The following is a 16361-nucleotide window of genomic DNA, read 5'->3' on the forward strand; positions in this document are numbered from 1 at the left end:
TATTTTTGAGGAGATTAGAGAAAACCAAAACGTGGTTTTCAGATTATGACCACATATCACTTGTGGAGATACTGAAAACGAAAGAGAAAAAAAAGATAATCGATTTGGCAGCATAAAGCTGTAATCTGATAAGATATTTGTTAATTGGTTTCATTGTGATTTGTCTTAATCCTGTGTATTCTTTTAGGTTGATCGGTTATTGCATTTTACTACATTTAATATAGATCTTCCAGTAAAATCAGTCAGGATAGTTATAAGTTTTCATGAATCGTAGACATGAATACAGTTTCAAAATTGACTCAAACTTAATTGTCCTAATACGATTGTACTAGGTACTTGTAAAAATTGTTTTAATCATAGTTATATGACCAGTTTTCAATTAAGTAACAAAACTATTAAACTTTCCTTAATTGTGTATTTATTTCAATTTGATTTTTTGTTACAGAGTAAGGGTGGAGTTCTACGTCAACGAGAACACTTTTAAGGAAAGACTGCAATTATATTTTATTAAAAATCAACGATCGAGTAAGTTTATATTTGAGAGTAGGTCACATTTATGTTACGTAAAAACACTGCCTTTGATGTACTAAATAGACTTAGCTTTCCAAATTTCATAACCAACAGAATGTATTTTTGTCTGTTTACCATGTAACAAAATATAAAGAAAATAATAGGAACTCACAATTTGTTTATAACCACGTAGGCAAAGGAAACTTTATATGCTCCGGGTCCTATATACTACGTGATATCAGAGTACGCTCTCACTACATGTAAAGCATTTCTACTTTTTAACTAGAACGATATTTCACAAGCGACTGAGGCTTTAACATATAATATCTTCTATAATACAGCCAATACCTAGAAATATAATTTAAGTATTAGTACCTTGGACATGGAACTTAGATACACAAAAGGATTGTTCTTTGCATGCATTCTATTCGCATATACAACAACTAAAAATATACATGATAAGGCCTAACAATACATTAGTAAATTAACAAAGTTAAGTATGATTAAGGTATGATTTTAAATAAAAAAAAATCAGAATCATCGACACTGAAACCAGAATTACCCTCACTATACCTATTTACTTTTTTAAAACATGGCATACGTATGTATTTGGTTGAATGGAATCAGAAACAAAATAACTCAGAGTTAAAGATTTTATAGATCTATCCAGACGGATCAATCAGACTAGCCAAGAGAAATACATGAAAATCATTTAATTTCTTTTGTTGTAATTTTTCTCCGCGCCTTGGCCACATACTTTATTAAATTCGATATAAAACATTTTAGAATGTATTTTTTCGAACTTTATTGGTTCAGGTTAATGGTGGCATTCTTTCAAACTGCGAAAACTTGGCAACTTTTTACGTTTAATTTATATTTTGTTTCAATTTTTACCTCGACTGTTTGGTTGAGTGTCAAGTATCAATTGATAGTTATATAAATATTATACATATTTACTGAAAATAATACTTAGATCTAAGCTACAATCAAGTTGCTGTTACTTTAATTCAAACTGGGTACACTTACAAAAATGTGGCCCAATCTTTATAAGTATTATAATATAAAATTCGTGGTACACCAATTTGTTATGAGACAGATCGAATAGTACATGAGACTCGCAGAACAGAGGCATAAATGGAAACCTGTAGCAGACATGACAGGTTTACCGTTATCAGCGTGATCAGAAACTGAACAAATATAACCTCTGAGGTAAGATTTAAGCTTCAAGAAAATCGAGGGTTTACAGCAAGGCCAAAAACTGAAGAGGAAGATTACAGTGAAGCGAAATAAATTCACAATTGGCTGCCAATAGCCTACTTCTTGCCACAAGTCATTGAATAGCTCGACTTGCCTCCACTCGCACTCATAAATATTAGAATGAGAAAACTCAAGTTTTTTCCATAGACAATTCAAATTTTAGCTGAAACCAGCTGACGGAAGGATTAAAGTGAAGAGTTTAATGGGAGAGAAATATAAAAGTTGAAAAAGATTATTATTATTATATTTCATAAAAGATAATCAGTTATTACATGGGCGTTTGTAAGGACGCATAGATTGAAATTCGTATCATTGAGAATTATTCATTAACAGCGGCATGACAGCTAACCGAGATCTTAGATGAAATTACGGTGCCTTTTACCCCTTTCAAAGGAGAAGAAACTATTTTTATACATGAAATCAAACCCGGTGCACTTTATTGGCCGATTTGTGTATTGACTTTGATTCAATAACTACCAAACTTTAGAGGAATACCCCCTGTTAGGCCGATCTGAAGGATTCTAAATTTCATCGAAAACGGTTTAGTGGATTCGAGTTTATAGAAAACATACATACATACTACATCAACTTTTATATACATATGTAAATGGATAGATAATGCACAAACTGCATGCATAGTTGTCCAATACATTTCTAAACGATTAAATCAACCTTACGGGGTATGGCGTACTTAAGCATCACATAGCATTTAAGTGATAAGCTATGAAAACCAAACCTGAATGATAATTTGAGAGATTTTATAATGGATTACAGGAAGAATGAAACGTAATTCAAGGTTATTTGATTAGGGGTATCAATGAGACTGTAAGCACTTCGAAGAGCTAGAAGAAACCAACACTAAGTACTGGATTATTATAGCCTATATACGACAGGTTTTCATATAATTTAATCGAAAAAAATTAAATTAATAATAAAAAAGATTCTTTCGATTAAAAAATAACGAGTAATCTGGAAATGTTTAATTTAGGCAGGGTAGAGTGTAGTTTGAGTGCGGGTAGTCCTGATTGTTTCTGCCGAGAAGCACTTGTACGTCCTGTTATGAAGGATCCAACAACCGTTACACAATTTAATCGAGACTTAGATCCCGTATATCAAATTCGGTGCTCGCGGGCAGATTATGATATCCAGAGGCTCCATTTAGGCACTTAACATACAAAATATACATTTATTATTATTATTATTATTATTATTAAACGATGATCAATTGAATAATATTTATAGTAACCACGATTTTGGTTTTTTCGACATGGTTGTGCACAATGAGGTTGTGATCGATGAGCACCGCTAACTGCTTAATTTTTAACGTCTATACATTATCACTAATAAAAGCATATCTATTCTAGGTTTACGCATTAGGATAGCGAATCTATTTTTCAAACTTTTGACCTGCGTGCTGTATATATTTCGTGTGTGTACTGAAGGAGATCCTATAGCTGCGACTTGGTACGTACTTAAATACATATAATCTTATCTCTATGTAAATAGTTTTTATTTCTATGATTCACAACTTATAGGTTACCATTACTATTGTATTACCCTTATCAGTTTGTAAATGGATAATAAGGAGTAGCGGGTTTTAACTTAAATGTAGATTGATTTAAGTTCTGAACAATATAATGTTTTTGAAATAAATGAATTTTCTCATTATATACTGCTGCAACTTCATTTAATTTTCAACCAAACTAAGTTTTGTTTGTTTATTAGTGTCTACTGCACATACTTTTCATTCAGGATCACGACCATTTGAACGTTTTTACAAAAAAATATCAGCGCAATAGCGAGATTGATGGTAAAATAAGCTTTTTATGAATCAATTTGTTTTAATTGCATTTATATTAAAAATCAAATGCGCAATTGAGAAAATTTCCATTTTAATGACATGCTTGTAATCGGTTCCATAAATAAGATAATTCACAATGAAAATGAAGACATCGCTTAGGCATATTTTAATTTATAATAAAACATTCAAAAGCCTTTTAATGTCATAACGATTTTTATAAGTCAGCTGTTTGTTGTCATTTATCTATTTTATTAATTTGCATAATATATTTCAATTGTTCTATATGATGATTATTTTTAAATAAAATAAGTATGTAGTAAGTTTATTTTTTCAAGTAGTTTGGAAAAGCAACTATTTGATTAATGATTTGAATGAGGTTTAATACTACATATATGGTATTCGTAAAAAGACCAAATCTGCTATATTATATATTTATAACGACATCTTAAGTGTAAATAACACATTGAATAAAACAGACATGTCAAATATTTTATTTTTACAGTTATGGATGTAAGCTTGGAAACAAGACTGACTTCCAACATTCTGCCAATTTGACGGAAGAAGAGTTCCAAGAGCACCCGTTAATTAATTGGGACGCAATAATATGGGTCAACCGACCTTTATATCTATGGATAGTGCAAGTACTCCTGGCATTGGTGTCTTTCACCGAAGCATTATTACTTGCCTACTTGGGCTATAAGGTATTAAATAATTTTAACAATAATATTTCTGTAATATGAGGTTTATAAACAATGTTATTTTTAAAGGGCAACATTTGGCAGCAAGTGTTATCATTCCACTTCATCTTGGAAATGGTGAACACTATACCCTTTGCGTTAACCGTAAGTTATTTAGATTATTAAATAGTTAAGTTTATTTACGCTTCATGGTACACTGAAAAAATGAACCAAAAAATTTATGGATAAAAAATATATATACAAAGGCAAGCTTTAACACATCAGATGAATTTCTTCCAACAGGTCACTACTTACCAGGCATTACTTATAGCTACTTACTCCTTACTATTTACGTACCCAACTACTTAGGTGTTTGTTTGTTTTTCTTTCACGTGGAAACGAAGCAACAAATTGATAAGATTTTTTTAAAGTGATAGTATTCGGTGAAGGTAGTGATATAGGCTACATTTATCCCGAAAACACATCTTATTCCCACGGGAAACTACACGGACATTTTTTCTAGACCACGCAGGCGAAGCCGCTGGTAACAGCTAGTAATTAAATGAGTCAAATATACAAGAACATACATCAACTATTTTATGATTATTAGGTAGCTATTTAATTAATTAATTATTGTGGGTTCGTTCAAAGGTTTGTACATCAAAATTTGATAAACTCGGAAAAACTCAATTGTGGACGTTAAAAGTCACAGATGGCCTTTGATACTCTTACGACATGTTCTAAACACCATATCATATTACTGAGTCTCCAAAATATTACATAAGATAAATGAGGTTTCTTTTGAAAAAATAAGCTTATCAATCGAAAACACTGCGTAAAACTTTTCAACAATAATTAAAGTTAGGAATAGAATTAGATTAGATGTCATTTTTGGAAATATTTAGGTGTTCTTTTTTATTTTGTGTATGTATTTGATGTGTACAAATGTCAGTAAATTTGTTTTGAATTATTTTGTGTGTTTTACAATTACCTGAGATTTTTTCTGAAAATTTCTCAAACTCTATCCATATTATTGCATTAATTAAATAAATCTTAAATCCGCCAAGATCATTTTCAGAATTTAGAAACGATATATTCAGTTTGCTAAGTTCTGTGGCAAGACTTGCGTTTAACATCTTATCGTTTTAGTAAATGAAAATCGCTGTTTATTATCTTTTCTTTACAGCTGACATTTCCTCCATTACGAAATCTATTTATACCGGTCTTTCTGAATTGTTGGCTCGCAAAAAGATCACTTGAAAATATGTTTGTAAGTAACAGAATTTCAGACATATTATCGAAACCTAAATGATCTGTAATTATAATATGATCACTTATGTAATTAATTTCAGAACGATTTACATCGAGCTATGCAAAAGTCGCAATCAGCTTTATCACAACAATTAATGATATTATGCGTTACGCTACTCTGTCTCGTCTTTACTAGGTAAGTGCCTGATTAAATGATACTTAGTATGATTCTGTCAGCTATCTAATCTTATGTCATGTGCTTTAAGCCCAGAGAGATTATCCTTCCTTTTCTTCCCTCGATTAGGTATATTATCAGGATCATTAAGTTCAAATGAATCATCAACTAAGTTAGAAAAAAAGGTTTTTGTATTAAAATTATTTTAATCAATTGTGTGTCATTCGATATGCTTCCATGGTTATTACGACCACATAAGGTTTTTAGTACGAATTTGGTATTAAGCGTTACCGTAGTTCCAAACACCACAAGATCGGAAGGCATGGTAGCTCCAGGGCACATGTAGGTAGCAGTATTATATTGAGGAATGTGAGGCTACAACATCGCACTACTACCATCGCTCAAGATACGAAGGAGAGTTAGGTTTGTTTATATAAAGTGGCTAAAATATTACGATGGCTGGCAGTAAAGCTCGAGGAATTTCGGGCCGATTACCCAATCTGCTTTATAGCCGGCCAAGCTAGTCATTGTACACCTAAATATCTACAATATCCAAGTGAAATCGTTTCGTCGTATGATTTGATTAAAACATTTCAGTGTCTGCGGTATTCAACACTTTCAACGAGCTGGACATCGACACCTTAATCTTTTCCAAGCCACTTATTTTGTCGTAGTGACATTTTCAACAGTGGGCTATGGCGATTTTGTTCCGGACATATGGCCCTCTCAATTGTTCATGGTTGTCATGATTGGAGTTGCGCTGGTTGTTCTTCCAACACAGGTATTAACGTCCTCATAAAACTGAAGTCAATTAAGATATTAAACTAGCCAGACCACTTGGTATATTACACGAATCTAACATGCCAATTTCTTAAGGTAATATAGCGTTAAGGGGGAGACCTATCGACTAAAAAATATCGTTTGCTATCCAGCCAAGCTTGTGATATTTTGAGAATAGTAAACACTAATTCATTCATTTACTTCATATATATAGAGAGTATAATTTAATCCATACTGATATGGTAATAAGTCATATGAACACAAAAGCACAAGCAGCCTTCTTGTTTAAAGCGATATGTTCTAGATAATTATCTCGCAAGTGAGCAAATAAGTAAAATAGCAAGTAAGCAAATGAGATCGAGAAATACGTAGACTGCTGGGTATCTGAATTGTATTGAATTCCATTAGTGCTTATTGTTATTAGTTTCTATATATGCTAATGTTAATAGTTTCTGGGTGTAGTTTAATTTTATTCATTTAGTTTTTCTTTTATGTTCATCTTTTATATTTGTATTGGGTTTGGAAATATGTTCTGGATGTGGTTGTTTAAAGGTTCTTAGAAAATAACCATCAAGGCAATATTATTATCATTCAAATCAATGTACAGTATAATGTTTTTTACTAAGATTCACTTTTCGAGATGGTCACCAATATCAAGGACTTGTCGACCGCACAGTTAAGGTAACGAAAAAGCACAAGAAAATTAAACTTGCAACTATGTTAAATAAACTGCAAAAAAAATTACAATCATAGCAGATTCAGTATGATAAGCGATGAGTTTGCAGTAAGCTAAAGATTAATAGGTTTAGACAAAAAATGAGTAAATTAGAGATAAATATACATTTATATTGTAATTAAATTTTTAATTATTTAAATTTTAATAAACTTCTTGAAATGAAGCAGAAGCAGCAAACAAATTTTCAATTCAACAAAAATGGAATCATTACATTTTCAATTCGAATTGATGTATTGATTTTTACATCTAACGAGGACCTAAGTGGTTGGTGTGTTACATTTAGGACGCGTTGATCATAGAATATTTTAGCTACTACTAAGACAATATTTTTGCCCTCTTTCTCCATTCACTGATTTTTTTCCGAAGCTAATTTGGTGAAGTTTGTCAACTGTCTAATCTATTAGTCACAATTTTTTTTTCATGTTCGGTTTCAATTCTTTTACGTATATATATACAAGATCACCGCATCGAGGGATTGTGCGATATATGTGAAACTGGCTTCCATCGAAGCGAAGGGTTCACTGAAGTCGGAAGGATTAGCGACCAAACCTGAATCAACAACATTAAGTGTTATCTCACAGAAAGCGTTTCAATAAAACCGTATTATTTTAGATTATTTCCTACGATGTAAGCGCTTCCAATATTAGAATAATGGTAAACCATAAATAAAAAATAAGTTATTAGATATTATTATTAGAATAGAAATAAATATTTTTAATACTTTTCAATTTTGTGACACATTTACTATAAAGGTGTTTTTAAACAATGAGATCCAAGTTCACTTGAAATCTAATTAAGTTCAACAATAATCTGGTCACGGAACAAGGCAATTTTAACTTGCTGTGAGTGATCCTTAATAAACTTAAGGGAAAACCCTGGTGATCGAGTTTAGTATTTGTTAGAGTAACTTTTTAGCTTAAAACGTTACAGTTTGAACAATTGGCCTTTACTTGGATGGAAAGACAGAAATTGGGAGGATCATATTCTTCTCACCGAGCACAGTCTGAAAAACATGTAGTAGTATGTTCAACAACTTTACATGCCGACACTATCATGGACTTCTTGAACGAATTCTACGCACATCCACTACTTCAAGACTATTATGTTGTATTGCTGTCGCCGATGGAACTCGATACTACTATGCGTATGATTCTGCAGGTAGCTAATATATTTCTATTATAATTCAACTATATATTTTTGAAATTATTCCAAAGTAAGGTACCATGCGGCATACGTTCACAGTAAGGTTTTTATGTTTCTTAAAATATTACGAATTTACGGCAACTGATATGCGTTTTAGTTTTAAAAACCATCATGAAGTTGCACTTCAAATCTGTTTTAAAAACATTAATTTAAGTTTTTAGACCAACGAATAACAATAAAGTGTTACTCTTACTTTCTGACAGTGGTAGATTATTGAAGGTTATTGATGGCGCTGATCGATATATACATATATTGATTGATGATTTGAAATCGTGTAACCGCTTGTTCAACCCTTTAAACTAAAACGCATGAAATAGGTAGGTATTTCATTGGTAACTTCTAGGGGGGCTTACAATTCACGCCACCAAATTACACAAAAGTATGCTTACGAGAAGAGAAAGAATAATACTTTTTAGTGAGTTTACTGAAAGCGATAATTTGTATTATTCAATCATTACTTGCATTATCTGTTAAATTAATTAGGTAAAATTGTAATGTCACCGTTGTGTGTTGTGTAAAGTTCCAAGGAAAGTTAGAGGAATGTTATGTAGAACAAAGAAATCTAATTAAAAAGTGCTAAACGTTTAATAATTAACCTTATGAACAGGTACCGATTTGGGCTCAACGTGTAATTTACGTTCAAGGCTCATGCCTAAAAGATACGGATTTGATTAGAGCTCGTATGAACGAAGCTGAAGCCTGTTTCATCTTGGCCGCCAGAAATTATGCCGACAAAACCGCTGCAGACGAACATACAATTTTACGGTAAGTATTGCTAATTGGCGTGCCAAGTATAAAATTGTAAAATATATAAAATATTTCATTGTTATTATGTGATAAAATTTTAACACTGAACCGATGGACAACTTTAAGTCAACTGGTTAGTCAACATTGGCCAATTCTAATTTTATAGTAAGTCACACAAATCAAAAAAATTAAAAAAGAACACACAAATTAGAAAAGAATTGGATTGTCTTTTTGATAAAGGTATTGTAAATAAAGCAGACCCAAATATCGCAGCATTGGAGCGCGTTTGGAAAACTTTATGAAACACACATGCATAATGCATTAAGACCAAAGTACTACACTAGATCCTGTTCTAACCTTACATTTATGTAGATACATTTGGTAAATTATTAATTTGGTAAATAAAAATGGTAAAGTTACAAAAAAAAATCTCTTCAAACCTATATTTACAATTTGAAGTACCTCGGAATTCAAAGAAATCAACAAGAACACATACACAATAAATACATCTTCTTTACAGTTTTTAGTTTACAGTTCAAAAGGTAAACCTAAACAAACATATATAGCATTTTAAACGAACAAATTATATAGTCTTCGTGCCCTAAAGGTTAATACACCGATTTACTTGTGTATAAAGCGATGTGAATATCTAGTGTTCAAATTCTGCGGACAGAAACAATTTTTTGTTACAAAAACGTATTTAAAACTTACACTACTTTTTGTTTGTTTGGCTACAAATTTTTATTAAAACCTTTAATGTTTTTTATACACAGATCATGGGCCGTTAAAGATTTCGCACCAAAAGTTGCACAATATGTACAAATATTTAGACCAGAAAATAAGCTACATGTAAAATTTGCTGAATTCGTGGTATGTGAAGATGAATTTAAATATGCTTTGTTGGCTAACAACTGTACCTGTCCAGGAGCGTCAACTTTAGTAACTCTCCTGCTTCACACAAGCAGAGGACAGTAAGTTACACGCAAATATAAATATAGTACAAGTTTAAAAGAAACTTTAAATAAGATACTTAGCTGCTATCGTAGATCATCAGTTATCATTTTAGTCACGAACGAGCCTTTAAGATAAATTCAATTAGCTCTAATTCTATTAACAACCTGAACCTACCTACAAGAAATCTTACAATTAGAGCTCATCGATAAAAAAATCTAGGGAGTGAAGATTATTAACTTTTAATCTTTATTCTGCCAAGAAATTTGGCAATATTGCCTTGGCACACGAGTGTAAGTGATCACAATCGTTCATGAGCATCAAGTGTAGCTAGGGGTACAGGAACGCTGAAAACACTTCAAATTTTGTTTCAAAGAGGGATATCACTCAGGATACACGGAAGGAACTGCACTCAGGAGCCCGATATTACTTGAAAAATTTATTCCTAGAAACGCACTGTACAGTCAATGCAGTGGTTCCGTATATTAGGGATGAACCATGTTCAAGTTTCGGTTGTTAGGGGGTAAAAATGATGATGAAGAGATTTTGTACGACCGATAGTTATCTTCAATAACTTATTGTTCTTACAATTTTCTTTTGGTATTTTTAATTTACTTTAAAGTTTTGTGGCGTTCTATTGCGCAAATGTCACGAGATTCAACAAAAAATATTTGACCTCTTAGAATTTTGGTGTCTAGATATTGTTTTGATGCGAAACGCCGATAGCGGTAATAAAAGTGTGTGCCATTGCTCCATCCTGTTGGAACTACATGTCTTCCAGTCCTAGTTGACCCTATAACACGCACCGTCCATTGTTATCGTTTGACCAACGGCGTTCTCGAAAAAAAAATCCACGATGACTTCTACAGCGTAAACAGCGCTCCATGCAGTTACTTTGAGCGGGTGTAATGGCTTCTCGTGCATCACTCGTGGATTTTCTGTGCCCCAGAAGCGATAGTTCTGCTTGTTTACGTACCCGCTGAGGTGGAAATGAGCATCATCGCTCAATATGCTTTAGGACGAAAAATCGTCCACTTCGTCCTCGAGATTGAGGATGGCTTGGGCGTAGGTTACACGCGTTTGGCGGTCGACAACCAGCAGCTGATGCACGGACTGGACTTTGTACAAGAACATGCGTAGGTAATTGACCAAAATTCGCCTTAGGGACGACCGGCTGATGGCTAATTGCGAGGCACGAATTGTTACGAAAAAAAATTGACACGATTATTCTGCGTTCTTGGGGAGTGTACAGCTCCATGGTTCGTTCACTTGTATTCTACACCTGTCTAGTCTACAAATGTTAAAACAGATTTGACGTTGGCGGCCAATTGCAAAAATAAGAGCATCTTCCAATAGGGTAATTTCTTTTGGCCCACCTTGTATTTCGAAATGACTGTTTTAGAGAAGGACAACAATCGCCTGAAGAATGGCACCGCCTTTATGGAAAATGTTCCGGAAATGAAATATACCACATCGTTCTGGGAGACAGCAGATTTTTCGGAGAATATGAAGGAAAAAGTTTTACTTACGCTAGTTTTCACTCACACCGAAAGTAAGTATTTTTAAATGGTTATTGATTAATTTCTACTTGATAGATTGATTAAGACACTAGAGATCCCATTTCACGAAGCCCTTAATGTGACCAATGTTCAGAGGCGCTGGAGGGACATTACAAGAAGTAAAATCCCGTCGAAATATGATGGTCACAACCCTCAGCAGTGAGGAAATGACGCGAGGAGGAGGACTGATTAAGAAGAAGTAAGATAGTTGCCCTATATAGGGAGGATAGAGGTCTAGAAACTTTTAGGTATATCCATCGATATCGATGGGTATATAAAAAATTTTAAACACAAAATTATCGCAGCCTATTTCTGGGCAGTTCACTGCGAAGTCGCTAATAAGTAAGTGGTAAATGCGAAAATCAAATATGTTCTTCGTAATAAATAAAATATAAATTGAAGACGCCACTCTCGAATAATGCGGATTACAAAGTCTCTGGAATCGTGTAACTTTTCAATCTGTAAAGTAAATTGAATATATTTTATTTATTTTGGAAGCGTGTGATTAAATATTGTTGGTGAATAAATACGACGTATTTAGCGTGTTTTATTTTAAAATATGTAGAAACGTTTGACCATATTAATAGATTTCCTCATCCTTTTTAGACTGATGCTCACTTAGGACGCTAAAGACCATAATAACTGCTCTCCACATGAAATATTACAAGGCAATAATGATATCAACGAAATCCCTTAAAATATCGTTCAAACAAACGTTGTCTGAAACTGAAATCCAGGTGTTTCGCAGCCTAATTAAATTATCAAGTTCAAATGAAAATGACATCTAGAGAACATTGTGATGAATCAGATTATTTGTCAGGTTTAAAATGAACACATCGAAAACCAAATTAACCGCTTATTATATGTGTAGTGTATAATAACTATTATATAAGTGTGGTTGTATGCAAATATTAGAAAGGTTATGAAGACACAAATTTTGGGTTTTATCTATCAGGAACATAATAAAGGCAACCAAATCAATAATACAATAATTCACACCATTATAATTTAAGCAAAAAAGTGCCTGTGCCATTTTTTATATAGAAGTAAAATCTTTCGATCGAGCATTTTCTTTCATTATATCCTTTTTTTAATTTTTTCCCAAAGTTAACTATTCGCATTGTATCGAGGCATCTAATTTACATAAGAGACATTATCCCCACAACTAGTACGCTATTTCGTTCGAATTTTATTCAATTATTCATAACCCTGTGGTTGTTAGATTAAGGTATTTATGGTAACAATTATATATTTAAATGTCATTGTTTATTCGAATACTAGTCAATTTTAAATTTGAAAAATGCTAACACACTCACTTTGCTCCTAAATGCAAAACATTAATCCGCCCGTAGGTAATAAGCATCGATCAATTAAGGTATTTCCATGTTTTTGCAGGTATGGAGTCGCTTTAGTTGGTGTTCGGCCCGCTGAATTACCTGAATTTTATGAAGATACAATATTGCTTAATCCGGGACCTCGGCATATAATGAAAAGCACCGATACGTGTTATTATATGAGTATAACAAAAGAAGAGAATTCCGCTTTTGTTGTTTCTGATAAACAGGCTGTACCAAACCCTACGATACCAAAAGACCAAACAGCATGCAGCTTCCTTTCAAACGAGAGGAATCCAGACGAAGGCAGTACAAGCCAGCAGAAGAAACCAGACGGTAGTAGCGTCGTTCAGTGCGAAGTACCACAAGTGGTTCTTGAAGCTCCCTCGAGTTCCACACCCAACGCATCGCCATCACGCATCAAAAATCTTAAAACCTTATCATGCGCTAACTTTAACTTTGCTAGCTGTGAGTCACAGTTAATATTAATTACATAATAGACTAAATTCATTACATCATCAATGAATACAGTCTATTTTTGCAGGAAATATTAAGACTTTTAGTACAACAAAAATCAATGTCAATGAATGTACTATACTGAGTATTTAATTTTTTGGATATATTAACAAATTTCATTAGGATTAATAATACACTCATGGATAAATTTAGAGGAACGCTGAAAAATTGTATTAAGCAAAATATGACGGATTGTTGTGACAATTTATTTTACTATATTTTATTTTGCTTCTTATTCATTAATAAAAACTTGCAAACGTCAAAAAAAATTAACTATCTTAATGACAAAAATGCACCAATTAAAAAATTCGGGAAAGTAACGATTTTGTACTTTACCTTTTATTATGGTTTTACGGAGAGTCATCGGTTTCGGGTTTTTGTTCCCTACGTTCCATGAGGAAAATTTTAATGAATTGTTTAAGACCATTCAGTGATATTCTTTTAAGAATTGTGCCACCCGCCACTGGGACAGAGTTCATCCATACTACCTAAAGCCACTGTTTTCAATCGCAGTGCGTTTCCAAAGATCTTCTTTGCCACATATCATCAAACATTGAATGAAGTGTCTCCGCCAGTGCTTCCTGAGGGCATTGATGAGTTTCTTTCTTCAAATGATGTTTGAAAAGAGTACTCAGTGGTAGGTCTGCTTTGGCTCTGTATTGTCATATTTTAGTTTGCTTGTCATAATTTTTGTACTTATTGTAAATCCCGGAACTTGTTGGAACTTCGATATTACTTTAGAAGAAACTATGTTGGGTTCTAAACAAGCTTGTAACGATTACACTGAGTTTTTCACCAAATCTTCTCGTATTTAGCGAAGCACGGCTTTTGATCGGGCAGGTGTTAGCAAATTCTTTCAAGCTGAGCCCCACGAGCTCGTCCACCAGTCAGGGTGAATAGAGAATATGCGCTCGAGATTAGTAGGCAGGCAATAAAAGCTTGTAACGATGAACCGGCCATCTTTCTTTCTACTGTTCTGTCTACGTCCTTGTACTGTAACTCTACATGTAACGTGTGCTTAAAATTTGGTAAACCACAAGTTTTGGTAATCGTAGTATTTGGTCGATATATTTATAGGCGTAATCAGTTTCAAAGTAGATATCAGCCCTAGCAACTCGAGTGGCATTTAGAACTAGTTTATTCCCTTATTCTCAGTCTATTTGTAATATCAATTCACACTTGATATGATAAGCAACGGAGGCTAGGTAAACATTTACAAAAACCTAACTTATAATTTAATAGTTAGAAACTTTTATGAATAACGAATATTACGCAATAATGATGAATATAAAATCAAATCTTAAAAAAAATATTTTTCAAAACACTTTTATATTCATTAATTATGTTTGTGGCCAGCAGACACAATAATTATAACAAGAGAAATTAAACCTTTCTTGCGCTCTTCTTCTAAATTTGTCCACTAGTTTGCTTACTCACGAGTTTCATTTAGCCATCACCGGCATTATTTTATTTTAAATCATGATTTTCTTGATAATGGAAAATAATATGAGTTAATCATAGAACGTATAATACTCGTATATTATATATTATTAATATACATACGAGTATGTATGTGTCAATAGATTGTTCACGATATTTTGTCATATTGCTATATAGTTTTAAATTTTGCTTCGACTCATATACCCGGTACATTGATTGTCTAATGTAGCATTGGGGCCTTATGTCAGTAGATAAAGTTTGTTTAGGGTTTTCGGGAAATTTGCATTAGTACGATGAAACAGATTTCAAAAATCGTTATATAATTGAGTATAAGTCAGAAAGCCATACATGAGAATGTTTGTTCCCCTATAAATTAGAGGATTCGAATATGCAACCTTGCTTCTTAAAGCTGCTATTAATAGCGGACCTTTTTAAGTCCCAATATCTCCTCACTTAGTATTCATCGACTTAACATTCTCATATTTATTTTTTAGAATAATCGATCGAACATCCTTATCTGGTGCTAAGTGATCACGGAAGTCCATAGATAACATAATACAAAATCCACCACCTATATCGAGCCTTGAATTTGAAGCTTCAAATTCATTGGAATAACAGCTCATCTAGAAATAGGCCGAGGTAGCATACTCATGGGGGCTTACAACACGCCGTGTAAATAATAAATTGTATTTATTATTGACACAGTTCTGCAGACTCCGCTTAGTCGGATTAAGATAAGATACTGCTATTGATCTCTATATAATATTGATATGAATGGTAATTCATAAATAGCTTACGATTAATTCAAAACTTTACTTCTCATTGATAAAATCGAAACACTTCGAAAATTTCCTACTGGCCTTATAGTGGTTAATCCTTTTTAAATGTTTTAGTGTGCAACAACATTTTTTGTTAATGTCTAAAAAAACTAACATAAATTCATAAGCAGTGAATCATTTAACTTTTAGATATACCTAGTCAGGTCATAAATTCTGTCACATGTTTAATGTAAAATAATTGAAACAAGTTTATTCATTATGTAACCATTTATATGCCAAAATGAACTTAACAAATATAGATTCTTATGACACTAAAGTTTATTCAAAATGACCTCCGTGATTTTGAATACAGGCTTTCAATCTGCGCGGCCAGTCGTCTATCGCAGCACGAACGAGGTCCATGTCAATATCGGCGGCTGCCTTAATCAAGGATGTCTTGAGTGACTCCAAATTGGGATGTGACTTTGAGCACGCCTTTTCCTCCAAGTGTTGCCATATCTTGTAATCTAACGGATTCAAATCTGGACTGGAGGAGAGCCAGTCTTCGTGCCGGATGAAGTCGATTTCACGCGGCGCCAGCCAGTCTTGTGTGCTCTTCGCTCTATGAGCTGGCGCCGAATCTTGTTGGAATACCCAATGCCTGTT

The 16361-nt window shown here is 33.1% G+C and overlaps 1 protein-coding gene across 3 annotated transcripts in view; it reads left to right on the forward strand.

Moving 5' to 3' along the window:
• The window catches only part of LOC101745297 (potassium channel subfamily T member 2), an 81763-nt gene that overhangs the window by 46748 nt on the left and 18654 nt on the right, over window positions 1-16361 (forward strand). For 2 of the 3 annotated variants that reach the window (XM_062669180.1, XM_062669187.1), the window contains exons 2-13: window positions 446-525; window positions 3132-3231; window positions 4071-4269; window positions 4336-4410; window positions 5432-5515; window positions 5598-5692; window positions 6269-6452; window positions 8103-8345; window positions 8998-9155; window positions 9911-10108; window positions 11491-11640; window positions 13043-13449. In XM_062669180.1, the coding sequence (XP_062525164.1) occupies window positions 446-525; window positions 3132-3231; window positions 4071-4269; window positions 4336-4410; window positions 5432-5515; window positions 5598-5692; window positions 6269-6452; window positions 8103-8345; window positions 8998-9155; window positions 9911-10108; window positions 11491-11640; window positions 13043-13449 (1973 nt within the window). The remainder of the gene's footprint in view (window positions 1-445; window positions 526-3131; window positions 3232-4070; window positions 4270-4335; window positions 4411-5431; window positions 5516-5597; window positions 5693-6268; window positions 6453-8102; window positions 8346-8997; window positions 9156-9910; window positions 10109-11490; window positions 11641-13042; window positions 13450-16361) is intronic. The other variant, XM_062669196.1, reaches the window with a different exon arrangement.

Source organism: Bombyx mori, chromosome 1 (genome assembly GCF_030269925.1).
Source record: "Bombyx mori chromosome 1, ASM3026992v2".
Taxonomy (NCBI): Eukaryota; Metazoa; Arthropoda; class Insecta; order Lepidoptera; family Bombycidae; genus Bombyx; species Bombyx mori.